At 37.6% G+C, this 16,966-nt stretch overlaps 1 protein-coding gene across 3 annotated transcripts in view; it reads left to right on the top strand.

The window, feature by feature from the left end:
- Positions 1 to 675: 675 nt before the first annotated feature.
- Positions 676 to 16,966, top strand: part of LOC113638819 (SPHK1 interactor, AKAP domain containing) — a 44,459-nt gene continuing 28,168 nt past the window's right edge. For 2 of the 3 annotated variants that reach the window (XM_027140290.2, XM_047822596.1), the window contains exons 1-3: positions 677 to 938; positions 4,646 to 4,742; positions 10,044 to 10,151. In XM_027140290.2, the coding sequence (XP_026996091.1) occupies positions 904 to 938; positions 4,646 to 4,742; positions 10,044 to 10,151 (240 nt within the window). In that variant the 5' untranslated portion in view covers positions 677 to 903. Of the gene's footprint in view, positions 939 to 4,645; positions 4,743 to 10,043; positions 10,152 to 16,966 lie in introns of all 3 variants that reach the window. The other variant, XM_047822598.1, reaches the window with a different exon arrangement.

Raw genomic sequence — 16,966 nt, 5'->3', positions numbered from 1 at the left:
GGACATTACATTACATGTTAAAATCGAACTCCAGACAAAAGATCTTATTTAGGATGTGGGATTGAGCTTGCAAAAGTTGGACATTGAAGAGGAAGATAATAATCCTTTGGAGGTTCCATGTATCATTTGGGGAAATGCCAAATTTGGATATTTCTAAGCCCTTTTTTTCTTTTCTTTTTTTTTTTGCAAAACATTAACAGTAATATGGATGATGGATCTGGATAAAAATTTTTAAAACCCTGTTAATGGAATCTAACTTATTGATGTCATTATCACGTATGCTCCAAATAGTGCTCTAAACTTATTATTTGTGGAAGAACATGGATGCTAAATCGACAAAAAATGTGTGTCCCAAAAAATTTGTTTGCATGAAATAAAAGCCATGCTTCTTCTCGATGTAACCTATACACATTTCCTATTTAAATTCATATTTTGCGCATTTCAGAAATAATTGATGTGTTTTGCATTTGTTTTTCATTAAAAGCAAGGAAGCTGAGACGGGACTTCAAATGAGAAAAGTGTCCCAATATATCTGAATCCACCCCCGGCCACCAGTAAATAAATAAATAAATAAATAAATAAATAAATAAATAAATAAATAAATAAATAAATGTGTACGCGTGAGTGACGCACGGCGTGTCGGCGCGAGCTCTGGAATTCCTCCTCCGTTCAGTCGTAGACTGGCGCTCGTGCTGCGGGGAGCGGGACCTTGGACGCACGGACGGACGCACAAATACACACACGAGAGAGAGAGAGAGAGAGAGAGAGAGAGAGAGAGAGAGAGAGAGAGAGAGAGAGAGAGAGAGAGAGAGAGAGAGAGAGAGAATTTGGGAATTTAGGATCTAATTGTGTCTAATTATTGTGGCTCGTTGAGGATCTTGTACTTGTTTTACAGTCGGCGGGATGGCGGGAGCGCACCGTCTTCTGTCCGCGCTGGGGTAAGAACGTGTGTGTGTGTGTGTGTGTGTGTGTGTGTGTGTGTGTGTGTGTGTGTGTGTGTGTGTGTGTGTGTGTTTGCGTGTGTATTTTTTTTTTCGTGTGTGTGTGTAAGTGTGTGTGTGTGTGTTTGTGTGTGTGTGCGCGTGTGCGTGTGCGTGTGCGTGTAGGCATCGTGCATCGTGCAGGTTCATTAGACAGATTCGTTTAGAAGAGTCACACACACACAAACACGCACGCACGCACGCACGCACGTGAACGCACGCACGCACACACAAAAATAAAACTGGTCCTGCCTCAGTAGAAACGTTTTTATCTGTTATTAGCATTCGGATCCGTTTTTCGCCTTTATTTCGTTACTCCTGGTGTGGTTTGTTGACGGTGAGCTCTTATGTGTTATTTTCGAATATTGTCTCAAATCCCGCAGATGTGTGTTTTGGTTCAGTGTCGCCGCGGGACGCAGAGCACGCGCGTGTCAGTGCGTTTTGTCCCAACGCGCGCGCTGCATCTTTAAGTCTTTATGAAATTTCCTTTTTCTGCCACTTTATTAAAGTCACCTTTCAAAATGCATACAGTAGAAAACTACAGGTAGCCTAATTTTATAGTGTAGCAGAAAATGGCACCAAAACCAAAGTGTAGGAAGCATTTTAACAGCCTTTTTTAAAAAAAAACATTTTTTTATAGCAAATCAACTTTTGATGTCACTTCAATTTGAAGAATGAAACTGAACCGTGGATGAAAATAGGTGTGAATGTAGGTCAGTAAACAGGGTGGATATGAGAATGCACTCTATGACGTGTCTATGTTTACAAACAGCAGATCTAATACATATGTCCTTTAAAATAAATCAGAATAAAGCCCGTTGTGTATCCGAGGAACGCGATGCTCTATCAGGCTCTTTTCTTTTACATCTCTGTTAAGGTGAGCCAATTTGGTCATAAGCGTGAATGGCTGTATGAATCAGTGTACGCATGATAACTTGCAATGGAATGGAGTTCCAGTAAGTTTATGGCTAGCTGGTTAGAATGCTCACCTGATGCTGCTAATACAACTAACTTGGAAGTGAAATGTTATGCTACACTCAGTAAAAGACAGGTGAATGAAAAGTCCCAGTGTTGTTATAGGAACTATAAGCACTCTTGGAATACTGCGCACTCAACCGAATTAGTGGACCAGTACTTGTATTAAAGTGGTAATGAATTGTATTGATTGCTGCCAAGGATCTGTTTTTTAATGACGGGTGTTAATTGGTTTCTCTTGATATTAATTGTGCCAAACATAATGTAACTCTTTCAGATATTTCCCCAACCTTGTCACTACATGTAGTTCCAAATGTGGCCACTGGTTAATTTTGTGTTAAATTTGGGCAGAAAAATAAAAGCAAAATTACAGACAATATATACAAGTTAAGATTGGTGCACTATATTGGTGCCATTAGAGAAACTCTGGCAGCCAGCAGTAAAAGCTAGCAGATATCATGTGAGGTAAAACTCTCTGCCATATAAACTCTGTGTTAATGCAACATCATTTGGCACTTAGTGATGGCCAGCAATTTTTAATTCCTTGGCATCTGTAAATTAAATGTAAATCCTCCTGTTTCCTCTTTCCTACTCATATAATTGTTCTAATTAAGAGAACTATGTAGATATACATATGAATGTTTTCAAATATTTGTCTGAAATAAATGGTTTTAACCTTACTAATTATTTAGACATTGTTCCTTAGAGGTTAATTTTTGTGACATTGACATTTTGACCCTTTAGGCGTTCCAGAGCCAAGGCACAAACCAAGAAGCCAACAAACCTTAGAAGGATGATAATGTATGAATAATAAAACTCATAAAGAAATGCATCAGATTAATTAAAGGTGCACTTGGTGTGACAAAGATAATGACGTCTGAGACTCTTTGAAAAAACAAAAATCAGATCAATAATCTTTTATTTGACAGCTCTGTTACAGCAGGACAGAGTAAATGTGTTTTCTAGTAACGTCTAGTAAGAGTGTTTGTTACTTTGGTGTGTGTGATGTGATGTGGAGGCTGGGTAAAATAGATAGGTGATGATCCGTGTGTTTGTGTGTTCATGGTGTCATGTGATGTCCTTTATAAAAACCCTTGATTCGAAAGCCATTCCCATGTTCAGGGCTCCCTTTAAAAATCATTTATGATGATGATTCTTTTCCATTTACACAGTGGGTGCTGCTTGAGGACCAGCTGAGAATCGATGAATGGTGGAAAAAATAGTCACAGCCATATTTTGCATGTTGTCCACTTGGCTTTGAGAGCAGTTTTCTGAAATGAAACTAAATTTCAACCATTTAGCTATACATAGCAACAGACACACCCTTATACACACAAATTACACTCACGACAGCATAAACATTAATCTGAATGTGAATCTTCATTCAAATCATCTGCTCAGACCTTGAAATGGAAAATTGATTTTTTTTTATTAAAACTAACATTTGTTTAGAATTTGTTTATATTTACACAATTTTGACAATGCATTTGTTTATTTTTACACAATTTTGACCATGCATTTGTTTATTTTTACATGATTTTAATCTTGCATTTGTTTATATTTACATAATTTTGACCAAACACCCAGGTGAAAAAATGGTTCCTGCTCATATGAAGCATATATATGTTGCGTATGAAGAATCCCTGTCTTAATGTGTGTCTGAGAATTCAAAATTGTATGTTTAAGTAACATTTTAGAACCATTAATCAATGTTGATAAATGTGGCATACAGTAATTAACCAATGCAAAATTATGTGCCATTTTGGACATTGGGGTGGACTCCTGACTCACAACTGTGTTATTCTTAGTACCCAAAATCATAGACTTTTTTCTGAAGAATAAATCAACACTTTCTGTGCAAGTAAACCTTTTGTTTATACCAGTTGTTATAAAAGCTCTGTCCTAAATGCACAAAGACAATTTGTACAGTTCTTAGATTAATTTGTATAACACCTTTCTAAAGATCCAAAGAGGATTGGTGTGCTTGCTGTAACGCTTTTGGCCAAGGTGTGTGGGAGGTGCTCTTGGGACCCAAAACCCACCCAAACAAGCGAGTGAATTCAACCACCCATTAAATCCATAGTGCAGCTCAACCACCTGCCAGCAGAGTGCTCACCCTTGCTAGAAGCATTTTCATGCTAGTGACTCATGGGCCTCTGTAAGGTCACAAAAAACAGAGCTCAACAGTTAGTGCTTCCTTCCAGACATGTTCAACTGAATATATTACTGTCTACCATGAAGATTCCTGTTCATGTGGAATCCATTTCCTCTGGATGTCCAAACAGGTCAGTCTCTCCCTGTCAGCCCAAAGATGCACCTCTTCCATTAATTCCTTGGCCATGCTAGAGTCTGTTAGAAATGAACATTACTATTAAATATAGATGTCAATATTACCTTCTAGAGTCCAGGTCCTGAGGTGAAAGCAACCTAAACTAACCAGAAATATTGAATACTTTTATTTATGGGACACTAAATATAATGAACTGATGCATAACACTGTTATCATTAAAGATTAAATTATCATCCAAATTCAATCTACAGACCTGCATATTGTCTTGCTGGTACTGTATTTTTTGTGAATTTTATCTTTAATGTTGTTTACACTTCAGATATCCCCCCTCTCAATTCAGCATTGATCTAAATCCCTTGTTCTCACAGATTAATCCCTGCCTTCTCTTTTCTTTCTGCAGAAACTTCCAGTCATCTGCTCTATTTGAGGACTCTGTAGAAAGTGAAGGAATTAAAACAGAAAGTAGCCTTGGATCTTCTCTCTCAGCCTGCAAGAAGGTACATTTGCGTGTGTGTGTGCGTGTGTGTGTGTGTGTGTGTGTGTGTGTGTGTGTGTGTGTGTGTGTGTGTGTGTGTGTGTGTGTGTGTGTGTGTGTGTGTGATTGATACCCACATTGAGCTTCAGTGATCCACATTAATTGGATTTGGCCACACTAGTGGCCAAACACACACACACACACACACACACACACACACACACACACACACACACACACACACACACACACACACACACACACACACACACTTAACTTAAATATTTGTAACCAAATAGAAATATTTTGGCTATATTATATTTCAATTCGCTAGCTTTTCAATAATAGCATGTATTTATTATAGCTACCTTGCAAATATTTCCACAAGATCTATACTGTAAAATATTTCTTTAATTACTGGGACATTCGGTACTAATAAAGAGATTAATAATAATAATAAAAAATGCACACACGCACACATGCAGATTAGCTGTAAAATCGAAATGTTTAAAATAATGCCATTTTGAGTTTGTTTATGAAAGAAAATATATAAATGTATTGTCTCACAGCATTCTGATTCTAAGATGAGGTATCTGTCTCAGAAGTTTAATGATCTACCTGTGTTTGGTTTCCCTTTGGGTTTTCTGATTTTCTCTAACATCTCAAAAACATGCTCTGTAGGGGTGACATGAGAAGCATGAAACTGTTTGTCACATCCTGGTAATGAATATCTAATCAGTTGTGGTTACAAAGCACACAGATGATATATAAGAATTTCTGCTTTCATATCCTGATATTTACATCAAGATTCTTTAAACAGTTTAGCACATGGTGCATTTCGTGCAAGACCATAAAATTTTTAGATGAGCAAAAGTATTGAAGCCGACAGTGTGACAGTAAATAACACTTAATTGCTTGTATTTTTCTTGCTTGGTATAACTGCATCAAGCCTGTAAATCAATGACATCACTAAAATAATGCATATATCTTTTGCGGAGCTTTTCCAGGCTTTGATTTGTGAGGGTGTGTATCATCGGTCTCAACTTCAGGAGGTGAAATGCTGCTCAATTGCATTATGCTCTGGTTTTTTTGGCATAGCTGTTTTAAGGCCTTCCAGTTTTCCCCCACTGATTAAATTCTTTGTTGTGTTGGCAGTGTGTTTTAGGGCACTGTCTTGCTGCATGATGAAGTTCTTCCCAATTAGATTGTATGCATTATGCAATGGCTTGATTTTCTTGAGGAGAAATGTTCCTATTTTTTTAATGCAGTGATCACAGGGGAAACACGGAGGTCAAATCAAGGGTTTATGTTGAGAACTAATAATTGCTTAAGCAGTCAATCTAACAGGGCCCATTTGGGAACCTGTCACATATTTTTGCTCACTTGTAAAATGTGTAGGTTCAATCAAAAGGTGCCATGTTCTAAGTTGTTTAGTACATCTAGATGTAAACATCATGAAATGAAACCTGAGATTCTGATCTGTCGTCTCATACTTAGCTTTTAATCTCAGTGTCTTCAGTGTATAGCAAAAATCAATAAAATTGGCCTTGCTGGTCTAATATTCCAAGAAGGTCCTGTATATTATCTGTCCCACATTCATACTCCCCATGCACATCCATATTGAACCGTCCATAAGCATCTTATTGATTACAGGCTTTATTTTTTAATTTATGGCTCAAACATGACAAGGATAGAAATGCCGTTATTTGTGATCATAAATGTCATCAGAAAGGATGAGACAGAAAAAGCATATATTTTTAAATAAAAATGTAACTCCTTCTAAATAAGAATGATGTAGATATTCAGCAGGACAGAGAGTGTTTTCTAATGTCACTTTGGTGTGTGTGATGTGATGTAAAGCCTGGGTAAAATAGGTAGGTGATGAGCAGTGTATTTGTGTGTTTATGGAATCATCAGTTGTATGTGGTTTTGCCTTGTCTTTAAATGTAGGTGAAACATGAAATTAACTTACACCAACCAGCAATAACATTAAAACCACTGACAGGTGAACTGATAAGCGTAGTCATTGTAGTGGTAAGTATCAAGGGGTGGAATATATTATGCAACAAGTAAACAGTCAATTCTTGAAGTTGATGTATTGGAAGCAAAAACAAGGGCAAATGTAAGGGCAAATGTAAGGATCTGAGCAACTTTGGCAAATGCCAAACTGTGATGGATAAACTAATGGGTCTTGTGGTGTATTTACAGTTATGCGGTGGTCAGTACCTACCTATAGGACAACTGGGTGAATCAGCCACAGGGTCACAGACACCCAAGGCTCACCCATACATGTGTTGGCTATCCTGTCTGGTCTGACCCAACAGAAGAGTAGCGCTAGAAATAATTACTGAAAACGTAAATGCTGGCTATGATAACAAGGCGTCAGTACACACAGTGCAATAGCACTGTGAGAAATTTCGACAGAAGATAGAAGAAAAAGAAGAATCAAGAAACCTCCTGCTTATGAATCAAGTAGGAACTAACAAAATAAAAAAATGTCATGCTGTAACAATGTCTGTATTTGAGAATTCTATATTTGCCTTCCGGATATGTTGCTGATTTACAAATATAAATGAGAAGATCTGTTAACACTGCATTGGTGCTCAGATGCAGCTTGATGACTAGCAGATTTCTGGTGCAGAACGTAGCCTGTTCTGGTGGGTTTTTTTGTTTGTTTGTTTTGACAATCGTAAACACACACACACACACACACACACACACACACACACACACACACACACACACACACACACACACACACACACACACACACACACACACACACACAAATTGTTACATATTTATATCCAGACATTAAAGCTCATATACAAATGGCTTGCCATGTTCTTGTGCATCTGCTAGCAGCTGTTACATTTCTACTTAATTCTACACAGATCATGGTACATTGACAGAACAAGCCCGGGTTAAAAAAGATCCTTTTTTTTTTAAAAAAGGGTGATTGAAAGGATTCGATTTAGCTCAGTCTCTCTCCAGTTGTTTAGCTTTTGCTCAGTTCACTCAGTCAATGCCTTTGTCTGATTGATTTGTGCTAAATTGAATTACTGTGACTGTGAGAATTTCCACCTCATTGTAGAGCCCTTCGTAAACACATTATATCACTAAGATTTGATTTGAGTTATCTGTAGCTCCTCTGATATCATCGGATTCAGGGTCTTTCTTTACACTCCCTTTTCCCTATTTGTGATTTCTATATTTTTCTGTGTTTCATTTTTAATAATGCCCTACTGCTTTCATACCTCCAAATAACAAACACTGTAAACAGAAAGCTAGTAACCAAAATAAAAGTCACAGTTTACAATTCTTTGGTCGGGATTTTTATGCAGTTTGTACTTACTGACGATCTGCTCTTAGTTTCTTTTCCAAAGGAAAGTTTAGGGAAACAAAATCAGTTGAGTAAATTAATCCACCTTCAGTTCACATTCACATTCATTATACCCATAAATGTATTTATTTCACAGGTTCAGTCTCAATCACTGCTGAGGACATATTCCAGATGCGTCAGTGCATGGAGCTGTAAAATATCAACCCAAATGAATCAGCTGACATGACTGCTACTTTTAGACTGCATGAATCGACAGTCTGGGCTTCAGAGGCAATCAGCCACTGCCTTGACTCTTCACTCCATCCTATGTATTTTTCTGTTGACCTTTTATAGGGCTGTGGTGCCTGGCTCCGCAAAAGTCTAAAATTTATCTGAGTCCAAAATAATCGAAGACCTTTGTTAACATTTGTTAACAAATCTGATGCGAGAGTTACTGCCTAGGGAGGGTGAAGGCCAGCACATGTTTCCTCTGAGACACGCAGAGCCAGCCAAGCATACAATTGGGAACTTCTGCTCATAGTGTGTCACAAGGCAGTGAACACACTTGGAGGAAAGTGCTATCCACACTTTTTCTTATACGTGAGCCCAGACACCCACGTTCGCTAGCGTCACTGTGATTGAACGGTGAGAAAGAGTGATGCTACCACTCCCACCCACAGACACAGGCAATTCTTTGGTCTCTGGTCTCTGTGGCTGTGATCTCTAAGCTCACTAACCAAAGTCCGTTTCACTCTGGTTATTAAAATTTAGTGCAAAATAGCACTTTTCTAAATAATGGTCTAAAAACAGATGTCATTTTGAAAAGGCCAGTTCCACAAGGTTTTACAAGGAGTTGTACATTCTGTATGAGTATGTACAGTTTTCTATACTTGTGTAGAGTTGCTTGTGTTTCTGTTGTGACATTTGTGCTTCATATCTGAAGGTGCTGTGTTTAGTTCTGTAGATTTCTGTCAAGACGTTCTGGTTCTGGTTGGTTGTGTGTGATTTTGTTTGTCGCATTCGGTTCTCTTTTTGGTAGTTTGTGTTTGAGGTATATATTTTTTGTTTGGTTCTACAGAGGTTCTGTTAAGGTTTTAATCTATTGGGTTCCATGTGGTTCTGCTTAAACATGCTTAAACTGTAAAGCAGCTATTCTTGAACTGTGCGCTACATGTACCTCAGTTACTGTAAGATCCACAGTTGGGCCAGATGGTATCCACAGCAAGAGGAGAGAAAACACACACACACACACACACACACACACACACACACACACACACACACACACACACACACACACACACACACACACACACACACACACACACACACAAATCAATACAAACATGCAGACAATTATGTCCTCTCACTCAATCCTCTCTATATATCACACTCTTTCTTTATTATCACACACACACACACACACACATACACACACACCAGGGAGTCGATGCTAAGGGATGTGTGTTTATCTTTTAAATAAGCAGACCGCAAGAGATCAAGCTTGCAAAGTACTTAATGAATTAACTTTAAAGGTCATGAGCATACACACACACACACACACACACACACACACACATACACACAGATATTTGTTGCATAATTAGGACACATCTTGTCTATGTGTTGAGCATGGCTGACATTTTTGAAGAATTAATGCACTTTCATTTTCCAAGCAGCACAAACCGTTTCACCTGTAATGTATGTACACACACACTCGCACACACACACACACACGCGCGCGCACACACACACACACACACACACACACACACACACACACACACACACACACACACACACACTTAGTTCTTGCAATTATTCTCCGAATACATATTTCATATATACATGTGAGTGTACATGCAGAAGTGTATAAGCAACTGTTAATCTGTGTGTATCTGTGGTAATGCTGTGTTTTTTTTAAAGGTTTTATTATATTAATATTATGTATTCAGAATATTTTTAAAGGTGAAAATGAATTGTCATTTCTGGGTCTGGCAGGTACTCTGCACCAACAGTGTGTTAGACACCTGCGATTACTGGCTGAAGAACGACAAGGCGCTCTGTAGAGTCAATTTCCTCGAGGACCAACATGATGGGGGCTGTACTGTGAGTTATATCACACACACACACACACACACACACACACACACACACACACACACACACACACACACACACACACACACACACACACACACACACACACACACACACACACACACACAATCCTGCTCCATAATATATGAATTCACAATCATTCCTTTAGTATAAGATATAGAAGGAATAAACTAATTCGTTTTCTAGTAACTAACTAAAGTTTACACATTAGTTTAAACTTAAAATTCTCATTCTGATCTCAGTGGTGAAATATCAACACAAAGGCGTAAAACATCACACACACACTTATGCAATACTAGATGATGAAGTAACAGAGTTAAAATTAAAATAATGAGCAATTTACAGGTGATCATGTGCATCAGGCATGTCACCATGTTACATATAAAACTGCTATTCTAAAATTGCTTGGTGTCTCAGATGACATGATGGAAATGTTGCAGCGCAGAAAAAGCCTTGGCAAACAGGACCAGGATTTTAGTGAGATCATATTCTGCCCTGTGCTAAATGTGCCATCATCTGTGGCATTTGTTAGACAGACCCACCAAACCTCCATTTATATGGTGTAGAAGCAATTCTTTTTCCGATTAGTTTAATTTGTCTTAATTCTTAACCTCCTAAGACCAGAGATTTGGTTTGGCCTTGCATTTTAGATGCAGTGATGTCCACGTATGTGGATACCAGGTCGTAAGAGGTTAATACAAATACTATTAAATTACACAAAATGTTATTGATGGTGTTCTTAGCCCCTGAATTTGGTGAACTAGCCTGAAGCTGTGTTATTGAAAGAGAGTACAAAGATCTTAAATTTGCCAGTATAATCCATGTATAAAAGTGCAGTATTCTGTACATATTTGACCAAGTCAAGGTCTACATTAGTTAGTCCACTTATATATGGACATGGGACACAATTTCTTGTGCAAATGCTCCTATAACAATATGCAAATAAATCTGTTTGAATCTTGCATGATAATTGAGGCCTATTGTATCTTTCACTTCTTTCAAAACCGGTTACACCCTGGTTTCCCCAAACATCTCCCACAACTAAAAAGACAAAATCTTTTCATTCACAAAATTGTACACATATGACTCACAGCCAAATAATCAGTCAAAATCCCACACACAAAGCAAATATGTGCACACACATACCAAATTAGAGACTATACTTTTATACTTTTATAAAAATGCACCGTAAAAGAAACATTTCAAATAATCTTTTTCAACTTAAACAACAGTAACATTTGTGATTAATGTTTGCAATTACTAGATCACATTTAACAATGAAAGTGTCACTCGTTTTTGTGATAAAGTCAGAATTAAATATTCTATAATAAAGACAATGCTGGCATAAATCTAGAAGAAAAAAATAAATAGAAATAGAATCTTTCATTTAATGTTTATTATTTGTAATTTTTTGTCAAATACAGGTATGAAAAACAAAAAATTATTGCAGTTACTGGCTATGCAATACAACTCTTAAAAATGCTTCTGTAAATGCAGATGGTTTACATCAAAAGAAAAACACTTAAATATAAATGGGTCGATTTGACCTGCTGAAGGGTTGACAACGCACAAGGGTTAAAACACATCGTCTTTAAGACCACAAAACAACCACTGAATTATTTTTGTTATGTATTTATGTTCACAATTCAATTGACCCACAAAAAACATTGCTCAATAGCTTCTTGCAATACAAAACAGTATCACAAAACAGAGAGAATATATTATTGGTACAGTATATAAACAAATAAAAGAAATAAAAAAAGAAAACTTATGCATTATCTACATCTATATTTTTATCCCAATTCATGGGCTCCTTGGACAAAAGGAGTGCCTAAAGTGACAGATCACCTTTACAACCTTTACATGACTCTACAGTGATATCTTCAATGGCTCCATGCATTGCCTTGAGAAGACTCTCTTGTTGATATGACTTCAGCTCATATACAGCCACGTTAACACTGCATGTCTTAATGCTCAATTCGGATATTTTGCTCAGATCTGATTTCTTTGTTTGGCTGTTCACATTACCTTTTAAAATGTGACCTATATCAGATACCAGTGTGAACAGTTTGCGGTTTCGAACTGACCGCAAACGAACAATAACAATGACGTCACACGCAGCACGCCGTTGCGCTAAAAAGTTGGCGAGGTTATGGAGGAAGTAATGTGATGTATTCAATGCAAACATTATGAGCTGGTTCACGTAACCACTTTATATAACACTCTTAACACACACACGTTATCAGTCACGTGATTAAAAAAAAAAAAAAGATTTTTGGCCACTTTTACCTGCAGTGTGAACAGGGCCTACCATCCACCTCTGAAACCTTCCACCACCAGTACACTGAAAATAAATCTTCAGCTGGGTTGAGAAAGGAGATATATGGTGGATATATGGTGGACTGGATGTATGGTGAATCTTGTACATCACGTGCATGGTGGAAACTTTGCCACATATAACAAGTCGTATTGTATGCAAAGAGTGTGATGGCACAAATGTGGTTGTATTCACTGCCAAGCATCCCTTATGCTCATTCCAAGTTAAGACTGTCAACCAGAATTGATCGAGTCATTGCAAATATTTCTTTGTCTTCATCTGCCTTTTTCTCTTTGCTGTATTTTTTACTCAGTGTTCTTGTTCTTTTTGTCCTGAACCTGCATGGCAGGGGCATGGTTCATATACCCCAGGTAATTAGAAAAAATGAGTGGATAATTATAGTGAATTTATATTTGACAGCTGAGATGCTTCAGGTTTCTTTAATTAGCACACTGAGTTCTAACTGCTGAATCCAGTGTTTAGTAAAACAAGACAGTGTTCCCAAAGAGAAGTACATAGTGTGTAGAATTTTGCAAATTGAATACAGCAGAACCCCAAACTACAGAATACTGTATCACTGAGAAGGCATTTTTTTTTTTAATTATGAAGGAATATTATTAGTTGATTATGGGATTTTTAGCATAAGGAATCAAATGTTTGGTATACATCCACTGAGTTACAGTGTGTATCCAAAAGATAAAAACTGTATTAGACATTTCAGTGAATCAGTTGATCTGGGGATTTGCTGCATTCTTTTTTTTTTTATTTTCAGTATTTCTTCTGAGGTTCGTTTTTGTGTAGGACTTTTTTTTTGTAATATGCTATTTTTTGCTACATTTTGCCAATGGTGCTTTCAAGGTAGAAAAGTGAATGTGTTCATTATAACTGCTGGAAAAGCCGACCAGCGGAGTTGCTTATATACATCTCCATGGGAGTCCGAGGGTACAGACAACGTGTTTCATCTCAGCATGTCTCAGTCATTGCTGGATGTTTTAGTCAAAGCAATTTGCAAAAAATAGACATGTTGATGACAATATGTAAGGATGCTCACTTGAGACTTTAAAGGAGTTGAAATAGAACGACCTGTAGCAACAAATAAAATGTGGTAGCTTAGTGGTTAAGGTGTTGGACTACTAGAAGGTTCAGAGTTAGAATCCCAGGTCCACCAAGCTGCCATTGTTAAGCAAAGCCCTTAACCCTCAATTGGTCAGTTGTATAAAATAAAGATAAAATATAACGGTGATGATCTGGTAACCTATGCTCATCTTAACTCTTTGGTTTGCTCTATGTGTATAATCTCCTGCATTCCCTCTTAATTATTCACATTTCTAACATACCCATAACATATGGTAAGGACCACAGTTAAATTTAGGAAGCAGTCTCTACTTTCCACTGCAACCAATTATTTCAAACACCCATCCTTGACGGATGATGCTTCTCACTTTTTTAGGTACATTCAAATACACAGATATACTCAGCAAATCAATCCCCTCGTCCGTTCTCCTCTGGCACCCACACCCATTTTGACTCCTTCTGAAAGCCTCTTCCCATTAATAAAAATATTTTCATTCTGAACTTTTTGTTAGGAGAATGTAGTAGTACTCTGTTTACAACTGAGGAGTCAGAAAACATTCTATGTTATCTACATTCAGTGGACATCATTTATCCAGCTGGATACAAACGGTACATGCTTAAATATTCATATGAGCATTTATACAATCAGTTTCTTCTAATTGTGTGTACATTTATGCATAAGAAAACTGATTAATTCTAATTCAAATCATATTATTTGCATGGATTACTGCACTGTTATACATAGACGCCCTTATCCAGAGCGAATAATAAATATGCTTGTAGTCTCTAGGTCTCTAGATCAGGAATTGTCATAAGCATTTCAGGGGATGGGAAACAAATCCAAAAAAAGTGTTCAAAACTTTATCCAAAAAAAGCTCAGGTCAGGTACACAGCTAGACACAGCTAGTATTACTTTGTGAGGGAGCTAAAGACTATGATGAATCGTAAACTTTGGTTTGATCTGTAGTTAAGGCTGTAGTTAAGGCTTCTGTCTTGAAGACATATCCAAGTAAGGACATTGAAATGTCCAGTATGTGCATATGAAATTCAGATTTATCCCTTTTAACATACAATAGGAATAATCTTTTAAAAACTCAGGTCTCTAGGGAAGGGCAGTAAATCAGAATAGCATCAATATAGATTATGACAAATCTGCCCAGCATGTCCCTCAGGACACTGATGAGACATTGAAATACTGATGGAGTGCAAGAGAGCCTGTCCGTCATGATACTTGAAGTGCTGCTAAATGTCATCTTCCACTCTTAACCCTTCCAGCTACAGACCAGATTTCTGCAGAACGCAGATATTCCAGGCCTGAGGAGACAAGTGGTAGTGGATAACAGTACTTACAGTGATTTGGTTGAATCCACTGTAATCAAGACAGGGTCAAAGTTTTTTTCCACAAAGAACAATCCTTCTGATATGAGAGATCTTTAAGACTGTATCACTGTTGCTGTGCTTTTTGAGTATATTCCTTCATTGCGTGCTGTTCTGCTAGGGAGAGCAGATAAATTTGGTTTCGATGGGGCGGGGGTGGCTGGTGTGGTGCTAGACCACTGGCTTTGTTTTTGTTGAGTACTTCATTCAGATGCTGATATTCTGTGCTGATGTACAATGGTGTGCTATTTTATGGATTCTCCACTGTGGTTGATGCTAGTAAGAGCCAAGATGCTTGGAGACAGTGATTGAGAGATTGAGATGGCAAGTGAGTGATTCCTTATCGGTCCAGGAGATCTAAGGTGCATCCGAGGGAAACCTAATCTGATCGGGTGCTGAGAGTTAACGATGAAGAGAAAATATATGTGCTCCCGGTATAGCACAGTGACTTAGGGGATGATGGACTTAGGGGATTTTAAATGTATAGTGTGATAGTTTTGTTGCCTATGGGTCCACTGTCAATAGCATGCATGTGTAAAGGGTGCTATAGTGGTTGAATGGTTATGTTGAAACTTTTCAGGTTGCTTGGTCGATAAAATTGGTGGATGCCAAATCAATCAGAAGGACAGTGACAGTGTCTGAGGGTTGTATTAATAATTGCAGACTGATATACTGGTGAGATAGTGAATAAAATGGACATGCTCATGAGGAGCGGATGAAGGTCTTGGTGCTGTCCTTGGTGCTAGGATTGTTTGGCTGGAGTCATGGCTCAGAACGGGGATAGACCCATAAATCGGTCAGGTTTGCCACAGTCATAACATAGACTTTCTTTGCAACATCTCTCCCATTTTTCTTAATATGGCCCAGTTTCCTGGGCTCAGGATGGCTACTCATGATTTCTATTTCCAGTTTCCTCTGGGTGTTTGCATGCTGGTGGACCATTTTCAATTTCTGGCTTAAGACTGCAATGGAAAGCAGCTTTAAAGGAAGGTTCCTAATACCCGAAGCAAGGGTGCAGAATTCCATCGCTTACTCAGCCACCCCTTTTGACCCTAGGGATGTGGTGATTAGTTATTCTCTGATTTCCAAAATTAGATGCAGAACAATGTCAAAACCAGAAATACAATGAAGAGCTATAAATGCGTCCTTATATACTGTGTGGAGATGGTACTGTGTGTAGTCCTTTGTGGCCTTATTTGTTTGGTTTGTTTGGTTATTGGTTTTTTGATTCTTGATGACACTAAAAATAGGGGTCTACAGGGGCTAAAAATACCATTTTTTTTTTTTTGTAAAAAGAAGTTGTATTATGTTATTGCCATTAATTAAATATAGAAACTACATATTTACTTTTTGTTTGTTTGTTTAATGAAAGAAAGAAAGAAAGAAAGAAAGAAAGAAAGAAAGAAAGAAAGAAAGAAAGAAAGAAAGAAAGAAAGAAAAAAGAAAGAAAGAAAACACAAACCAATAAATGAAATAAAATAAAAAATTTAATTATGGCAAACAGTGGCACCATTTATTTGAGGTATAGGCTGGTCTGTTTGTGTACAGCCACAAGCCATAAACAAATGCATTAGCTGACAGAAGTTGGTGATGTTCAGAGTTTGAAAGCTGGCTTAAAAATGTGTTCTGTATGCCAAAGCATCTTCTGTAAACGCTGTGCAACACCTTCGATTCAGCATGTCAACCTTGACAAGTATTAAAATACCACCTGCTTTGTGTGACATGCTTGATGTGCATGATCACCTGGGTACAGTGTAGATATGTCTTTTTCTCCTTCGTGTTCATATTACATCTTTTTTTTTTTTTTGTAATTTGTCTCTAGATTTAGATATTTTTTATGGCATAGAAGTGAGTTAAAATAATGTCAGCTTCTGTTTTTCTGCCTTTTCTTTCCCTGCCTTGTCATTTTTTTTCTGTGCACTTTTGGAGTTTTGTGACCTGTGTCAGGAACACACTGTAAGATATTCATGAACAAACAAAAGAAAACAAGAAGCAGGAACATGACCTAGGAACAGAAGATAACATACAAGAAACA

This window comes from Tachysurus fulvidraco, chromosome 13 (genome assembly GCF_022655615.1).
Source record: "Tachysurus fulvidraco isolate hzauxx_2018 chromosome 13, HZAU_PFXX_2.0, whole genome shotgun sequence".
Taxonomy (NCBI): Eukaryota; Metazoa; Chordata; class Actinopteri; order Siluriformes; family Bagridae; genus Tachysurus; species Tachysurus fulvidraco.
Note: the sequence above shows the minus strand (reverse complement) of the source record. Positions and strands in the feature narration are given on the sequence as shown.